Source organism: Ceratosolen solmsi, unplaced genomic scaffold (assembly GCF_000503995.2).
Source record: "Ceratosolen solmsi marchali unplaced genomic scaffold, CerSol_1.0 scaffold30, whole genome shotgun sequence".
Lineage (NCBI taxonomy): Eukaryota > Metazoa > Arthropoda > Insecta > Hymenoptera > Agaonidae > Ceratosolen > Ceratosolen solmsi.
In genome coordinates, this window is record NW_011948421.1 from 1,696,980 (window position 1) to 1,705,020 (window position 8,041).

The following is an 8,041-nucleotide window of genomic DNA, read 5'->3' on the forward strand; positions in this document are numbered from 1 at the left end:
GGGTGGTGAGCCACCCGGAAGAGATCGATCCTCCGCAACGGTGCGCGCACGTGCTCGGGGGAGGCCGACGGTCGCGCGAGTCACTTCAGCTGCTGCATGGGGAGCGAATTACGGTGAGTACACCTACCCACGCACACGCACACGCACACGCACACGCACACGCGCGCTCCCAGAGCCATTGGTAGAGGCGTAGGCGGGCGGGCCGGCGGACGTGGGGGGGATGGGGGGATGGGGGGATGGGGGATGGGGGGGGGGGGACGACGACGACGACGACGACGACGACGACGACGACGACGGAGACGAAAACAGTTAATTGTCGGACGGGTAAAGTCTGGTGAGCTCGAATTTTTTTCTCACTCAAGATGTCAGGGTAATTAGACCGGGAGAATGTCCGAGAAGGACCCAGAGGTAATTAATTAATATGGCTGGGCCGCGAGATTAGATGCGGCGGGTCGCTTTCACTCATGGATTATTTAACAGGAGCGACGAGCCCCTCGGCTTCCCCGAGAAAGACTGCTCTTTCTCTTCCTTTAATTACGCTACATCCTGTTAATACGTATGTCGCCTTCCCTCTTGAATCTTCTCGTAATCGCCCTGAGACTCGCGAATTCGTAACAGAGCCATAACATAAGTTCAAAGGCTTCAAATGGATCGCGTCGCTGTTTGCCGAGAAATCGTGTAGAATGAGAAGTGGCCGCGTTGTGCGGCAGCTCATACAGCTCGTAAATTTATCAATTATTTCGATTACAATATGTAGCGTATTTGTGAGGAGACGTGCATATAGAATTGCCGTGACGAGAAATTTAAAAAGTATTAGGTGGTATATAAAAGGTTATATAAATCGAATGGATCATTAGCTTGACGACTCGCAACGCAATTAAATCGGCAAGAATTATGACCTAACCTCTCTTAATTATCACTTTAATCTAATAAATTGCACGTATAAATACAAAATTTTCATTTAGAATTCGTAGTGATGAAAAACAAAAACATAAAACAAAAAACAAAAACAGAAGAAAATGAAAAAGAAAAAGAAAAAGAAAAAAAAGATTCATAACTTTTCGTGTAAGAGTATAATTTCTCAACAATCTCGTACTAAATGTAAAACTCGTACAAAGTTAAAAATCATTCGCGTCCATTATAATTTAAACGTTTGACAAACTTTAATCGCGATTTATAATACAAAGTCCAGCTAAATATGACTCATTCTATTTGCATTTCCTATGCAACTCACACGACACGTGCGCCCATTTAGATGGATCAATTGGTTTAATATGGTTTTTAACGATATTAATTTCTTTTATTATTATTATTTATTGTTATTATGATATTATTATCATTTGATTTGGCACGATGTGAAGTTGTTACGTTAGTTATTTTGATCCTTTGGTTTGAAATTTAATAGCGAAATTGATATGAAAAAAAAAAAAAGAAAAGCAAAAGAATAGTAATAAAAATCAAATAAAATAAAATGTGCACGGGTATAGCAAGTTATATATACCCAAATTGTAAGGATAATTAATATTCTTGCCATTTAACAATATAATATTAGTTGATTGATTTTCATCGATGAGAGAATAAGAATTTTCAATACAACGATTTCGTTGGATATTGGAAGTTTTTTTTATGTAAATCCCTTTGTTCGAAATATTTTAACGATACATTAACTTAAAATTCAAAATACATATTATGGTTGTTCACTTTACTAATGAAAAAATCTACTCATTTTTATATACACCATTTATGTATATTTGCATATTTATTAAACATTTGTATATTCATGTTTAACATTCCGAGGAGAAATAGTATGGAAACAAGGAAATTGCTCACTCAGTTTCTAAAATGTAGTTGAAAGAACTTTTTATATAATTTTTAATGCAAATACACGCGGTTTAATAATCAATAAATGTACATGAGAGTGCTACATTAAGGGATTAATTAATCTAATATGATATGGTATATTATTTTATTATATTTATGTAGAGTTTTTAATTTCATATTTCCCACAACTGTAATTTGAGAATAAAAATAACTTATTTCATATTACAGCGTATATTTTTCTCAAATATACATATCCACACAATAACCCATTACAGCTGTGGGCTGTAGCATAGTAGAATTTTAAATTCTCTGCAATTATTAGGCTTAGAATAATTAATTTTTTCTTGCTTGAACAAGTTCATTTTTTTTTTTTTTTTTTTTTTTTTTTTTTTTTTTTGATTGCTTTCCGATTTAGCTGTATGTGTTGACATAATTAAAGGGCCCTAGTATTGACAAGTGGATTATTATTAAGCAGTTCCACGTCTATAAACGTCTCAATAGTTTTGTCAATAAATGCCTTTAAATGCACAATAATATTGTTGGAAAAAACAATATTTAATGGGCTTTTGTAACTTTCAAAATTATGCCAACCAATTACAAAGGATTTCAAGTTAATATCGATACCTGTAAACTCCACAAAGTTTGAATAATTGACGTGACTTGTAAAACACTAACACAACACAATGCTTAATTTTTGCTCCTTTAATATATAATTTCTTTTGCTGACATGATTCGTGACGAATGTAATCTCTGCATTTTTCAATGACCCGAGAGTTCTATATACCGTTAGCGCGACACAAAAAAAGAAGAAGAAAAAAAGGAAGAAAAAAAATCGAGTACACGGATTAATTTTATTATTTATCTAGGGTGCTTTAATTTTAAACAATATAAATTTATTTGTACATTAATGGCTTGATGGAGATGAGGTTAGATGCACGAGTAAAAAATATTAATCATGTAAACTAAGCGCTTGAAAAATCATAGTATTAACTTTCTCTAGAAAATTCGTATTTACATAGTTTGTCTACCAATCTCTGGTTTTGCTGATGGTTATCCAATACCAAATGTCACTTTGCAATAATTTTAAAACCCTAAGCTTTTAAAATATCTCAACAATAAATCAGTGCAATTAATACAGTTCTGTAACACTTGTACGCTCATTATTTACATGAATTTTCACATTTTGTAGTAGATTAAAAAATAAAAAAAAAAGTATAAAGGTGGAAATGAGGAGGGGGTGGGGGTGGGGGGGGGGGGGGGGGGTGAAGCTGAAGGTGGAGGATACCCGCGACAAGCGAAACACGTCATAAGTTGCTAATAATTTTGTATTGAAAAATCTATATATTCAAATTATTATTAAGATAATGATGTTTATTTTTCTTTTCACTTAATTTGTTAATAATTTAAAAAATGGTTATACGAATGAGTAATTTAAAAATCATTAATTTTCAAGCACTTTTCAATAACTATAATCTTTCAATATAAATTTTCATCTTAACGTGTATTTATGAACTATAAATATTAGAACAAATTGATCAAACATTCGAACATTATTATTTATTATTATTATTACTGGTACAATGTTTAAGCGACATAATAAATTAATTTAAAAATATTAAAAAAATCTCTGATTTATCTAAGAATTTAAGTGGGCTCATTGCAATTGGCATAATCCAGTGATTTTGAATACCTTTATTGAATATTTTCATTCGGAGACGACATTTATTTCGATAAGATTTTCATCATAAATCATAAATCATAATTGTCAAATTCATAAAGCTCTCTCCTCTTCCCTCTCGTCCCCTCCCCCTCCCCCATACCAAACAAATTGAAAGAATTGGACGAATTTCAATTTAGTTGTATATCGATACTTGTAAATTAAACGGTTCATTCGTGGTCTGGTAATAATCAGTATTGTATCAATCCATTTGTAATAATCAGCTGTCGATGTATTAACTTTGGCCTCTCCTCTGCGCTGCCAAGCAACTTTCACTTTGCCTGCAATCGATGACAGGCACTCGAAAGAAATGGCGATTAAGCCTCGTTAATCCGCAGAAAGAGTGGCTCGTCCGAATCGGAGATTAGCAAGGAGTTGAGATAAAATGGGAAATAGAATTACTCGCTCGTCCGAGTAATCGTGTATAATTTGGCGTGGCGCGACGCGAGCGACGAGCGACTGCGATTTTGCCGTTAGCGCGCACGTGCGGGTTTGACTCGGATCGACTAAATAGATCGTCGTGAAATTGTTGGCATCACATTGCAGTGAAACGGAAGTGCGTGGGTTGGGTTTAAGTGGCTGGCGACGAGGTGGAGTGGGAGCGGGTGGGGTGGCACACAATTCGCTAATAATTTGGTGACGTTGTTGCAGGCCCGCTGAGCGAGGGGGGATCGATGCCGAGGCCCCAAGCGCGATAAGGATGCCGAGCATCCCGAGAGCCGGTTGAGAGAGAGAGAGAGAGAGAGAGAGAGAGAGAGAGAGAGAGAGAGAGAGAGAAAGCGAATTAAGAGGAGGGTATGCTCGGGGTGGCCGTCGAGGGGCAGGAGCTTGCGGCACCGACGCAACCCGGCACGAGCCCCGAGACAGCCGAGCGACAGCGGGAGGCGAAGCCGGACATGGCCACCAGCCTCGTAGCCGCCTCTCCGAGGCGCCAGATCCCCAGCACCCAGTCACCGAGGATGATGCGTCGCGGCAGAGACGAGGAGCACGAGGTGAGAACGATATCCTACCCCGTCACTTTCTTTGACCATCGGCGGCCTTCTACGACGACGTTCTCGGCGCGAATCCTAATGGCCGCGAGATCGATATACCGGGATCTTGGATCGTTCACGGTTATTGCGAGGACTCGACTGATGATACCTCGTGTAGGCTGTGGTCCAAATCTATATTTTGCTAGCTCCAACACTCGACGAAGATGAAATGATGGGCGCGGGCGCGGTAAGTTTACTCGAGCTTGGAGTAGAGCCGACGGTTAAGTGGTTCGCAACTTTCCAGTTAATAAGTACGGTTTACTTTTGTAATTAACTTTTGCCAGATCATGCCTCTTGGAAATGATTAATTGTTAATTAATATATATTTAATTCATTAATTGTTAATTAATGAATAAATTGTTAATTCATCCGTAATATTGCCAGCCTTTTTGTTTTGTAATAAAATTAACTGCGTAATATAGCGCTTCGATTTGATTGAAATATTGATTAAATTAAGAACAAAGGACGAAGTGGTAGATCGATGAAATTATTTGCAGCGATAATTCGAACAGATATATCGAAATATCAATTATAAATCGTTAAATCGATTAAATTTAAAGCTTTTGCCCAAGCACGAGCATCCAGTGTAACATAATAAATAATGTCCAATGAATTGTTATTTACCGCGAAACGTGGAGCTCGACAAGTTAAGGTCCATTTAATTTATGGTAAATATCAGTTATTTCATGTTTGAAGAAATAAGAATCTCAACATAACATTTATAATTTAATATTTTCAGAGATTCGTTCTTTCGTATTTAAAATAAGTCAAACAGTTATAATTATCGACAATTTACATGCAAATTAATCTCGATAATTGACAATTAAAAATCAACAATTTTATTGAGAGGATTGATTATAATCGAAAAATCTAATATAAATTGTGAATTCTTGTATTATTAATGTTTATGAAATAAAAATATTCCGTTAATTAAATAATTTTCATCAAGCTTTTATTTCTCCTTTATTTCTGATTGAAATTTACTTTTTTTTTTTTTTTTTTTTTTTTTTTTTTAAAGTTTACTCACACTATTTTAGATGAAATTTGTGAATGAAAAGTGGCGATTACTTAAGAGTAAAAATGCTGATTGTTTAGATCAATTAAATTTATGTAAATTAATGGCATTTATTCAATATTATCTATTCAATTTGCTAATCGGCGGGCACATGGATTTATATCCTCGCGATTCCTAAGATAATAAAATTCTGTTGCGAAAGTTAAAAATAAATGTACGCGCTGTAGTTGGATAGATCGAGGTAACAAAGTTTATAAATTTTCACTGATCTAATTTATTAATGAATCCTGTCTTTTATATCAGACTATAATATTTTATCTTAAAATTTAATGTTTCTCCCCTCCTAAAGATTTCACTTCTCTAAATTTCCCTTTAAAATAGTAGCGCTAACGTTAAAATTTATCACAATTATGTCTTTATCTTTTAGTTTTAAACACCAAATTTACAGTTTTGCTGTTTGGTCGAAAATAAGATTTATAAAACCAAAGGGAAAGGCTCGCGTCTTATCTCTTGAATTAAAATTTAGTTTAAAAAGAAAAAAAAAGAAAGAGGATTATTTAGTTAAATAAATTATAAAATATCCCGGTATTGATAATCATATATACTAAGGTGATAAAATTAAAAATATTTTTACGATATTGTGGAACGGTATGAAAATGTAAACGTGAAATATTTTTTTAAAGAATAAAATCCCCATCAATTAATAAAATTGTTTTTACTTTATATTTCATTTAGTAAAATAATGTCTGAGTAAATTAATGATTATAAATAAAATAGTGTTTATTGTGTAATGACGCTCAATAGAAAAGTCATTCATTGTCGTGAGAAATAGTGTCGTTTCGTTAAACCCAATACATAATAAATGTCATTATGATTAGGATAAGAGTGAGATAATATAGATCTTCATATTTATTATTTCACGTGTAAATATAATTTTAATCCTTTTATCCATATATTTTCATAATTCGTTGAAATAATTTTAATGTAAAATCATTTCAACAATAATCATATTTATTACTATAAATCATAAAAATGATGGATTAATATGTATAGAGAGTTTGAATTTGTAAGAAATTAGTATAAATTGAATGATAAAAAATCAAAATTACTATTTTCAAATATAAAATAACGTGTATATTTACAATATTATCATTAATTAAAATAATAATAATGGACCGTTAGAGATAGTTGTTTCTGTTTTATTCTTTCTTTCTTTATTTTATGATTATTATTATTATTATTATCATTGTTATTGTTGTTGTTATTATTATTATTATTGTTATTATTATTATTATTATTATTATTATTGTTGTTATTATTGTTGTTATTATTGTTGTTATTATTGTTATTGTCGTTGTTGTTATAATTATTATTATTATTGTTGTTGTTGTTATTATTATTATTATTATTATTATTATTATTCTTCACCTAGGTCAAATCATACTTTCTCTTTTATTAATTTATCAAAGAAATTTTAGTAAATAGCGAAAATTTATCTTGTAATGAAAATTCTTATGTCAAGTCTGAGTAATTAATTAGGTAAATATTATTCAATCCAAGTATAAGAAATAAGCTTGAAGTGAAATTTTATTAACTAAACAAACATGAAATTGCAGTGACCTTATGCAAGTACAATATTTCAATACCTAAACTCACAATGTTAACTTGGAAGGGTGCGTGACTGTTTTGAAAATTGATATTTTGATTAAATTCAACACGGCCTAAATGTCTAAATTGAAGCTTATTGCCACAACGTTTGTATCCTCTCTGTAATCACCGACCCGAATCCTTAGCGCGCCGATTGCTGATAGGAAGGTAAACGTGATTAGATTAGGTGCGAAGGAGCTAGCTACGAGTGTCGCGAGTCCGGTGACTTTAATTACAAATAGCACCAACAGTCGATGACCAAACAACAAATCAAGTAAAAATCGTCGGTGTCTCTCTGTGACGTCAATCAAGCGCCAATTATAAATAACGAAAAACAGAAAAATAAAAGCAGAAAAGAAAAAAGAAAAAAACAAAACGAAGAAATAAGTGTCGAAGCAAGGTAAGGTAGTTTGAGCGGCTGGATGATGAACAGCGGCACCGATCGGTCAGGTAGGGAAGTCCGTAGGGGCTGGGAAGTTCCTCCGGCCGAGCGTCAAATCCGAGCCCCCGACGGCATCGTCCTGTGGGCTTGGGGGCCGTCGAGTGCGTGGGTCGGCTCGCGCCGATGCACACACTCGACGGCCGGATAAATCCTTGGTCGGCTCTTTGTGTGCTTATGTGGTAAGGAGGGCGCGAAGGGCGCAGCCGCGGACGGTGCTGCCGTCGGAGCGAGTCAGGCGAAGAAGAAGCCGCCGGAGGAGGAAAGCAGCGGCACACCGGCGCACTTCGACATGGACGAGGTGCCCGAGGATGAGGAGGATGAAGAGGAGGAGGAGGATGAGGAGGAGGATGAGGAGGAGGAGGATGAGG

General features: G+C 34.9%; 1 protein-coding gene across 1 annotated transcript in view; it reads left to right on the forward strand.

The window, feature by feature from the left end:
* Nucleotides 1-4,335: 4,335 nt before the first annotated feature.
* The window catches only part of LOC105361630 (echinoderm microtubule-associated protein-like CG42247), a 54,019-nt gene continuing 50,313 nt past the window's right edge, over nucleotides 4,336-8,041 (forward strand). Inside the window, exon 1 of the mRNA XM_011498882.1 lies at nucleotides 4,336-4,530. Within this exon, the coding sequence (XP_011497184.1) occupies nucleotides 4,336-4,530 (195 nt within the window). The remainder of the gene's footprint in view (nucleotides 4,531-8,041) is intronic.